Consider the following 437-nt stretch of genomic DNA (forward strand, 5'->3'; position numbering starts at 1 on the left):
TGGGGGCGATGTGCTGGTTGCTGCTGGGGGCGATGTGCTGGTTGCTGATGGGGCCATTGTGCTGGTTTCTGCGGGGGTCCATATGCTGGATGCTGCTGGGGGCGATGTGCTATTTGCAGCTGGGGGTGATGTGCTGTTTGCTGCTGGGGTCGACGTGCTGGTTGCTGCTGGGTTTGATGTACTGGTTGCTGCTGGGGTCGATGTGCTGGTTGTTGCTGGAGTCGATGTGCTGGTTACTGCTGGGGTCGATGTGCTGTTTGCTGCTGGGTTTGAGGTGCTGGGTGCTGCTGGGGGCGATGTGCTGGATGCTGCTGGGGGCGATGTGCTGGTTGCTGCTGGGGTTAACGTGCTGGTTGCTGCTGGGGTCAATGTGCTGTTTGCTGCTGGGGATGATGTGCTGGTTTCTGCTGGGCTTAAGGTGCTGGTTGCTGCTGGGT

At 59.7% G+C, this 437-nt stretch overlaps 1 protein-coding gene across 1 annotated transcript in view; it reads right to left on the reverse strand.

The window, feature by feature from the left end:
• LOC125481880 (pneumococcal serine-rich repeat protein-like) overlaps nt 1–437 on the reverse strand; it is a gene marked incomplete at both ends in the record, with an annotated part of 13,936 nt that overhangs the window by 208 nt on the left and 13,291 nt on the right. Inside the window, one exon of the mRNA XM_048593808.1 lies at nt 3–394. Coding sequence (XP_048449765.1) covers nt 3–394 — 392 coding nt within the window. The remainder of the gene's footprint in view (nt 1–2; nt 395–437) is intronic.

Source organism: Rhincodon typus, unplaced genomic scaffold (genome assembly GCF_021869965.1).
Source record: "Rhincodon typus isolate 14 unplaced genomic scaffold, sRhiTyp1.1 hic_rhity00004026, whole genome shotgun sequence".
NCBI classification, from domain to species: Eukaryota; Metazoa; Chordata; class Chondrichthyes; order Orectolobiformes; family Rhincodontidae; genus Rhincodon; species Rhincodon typus.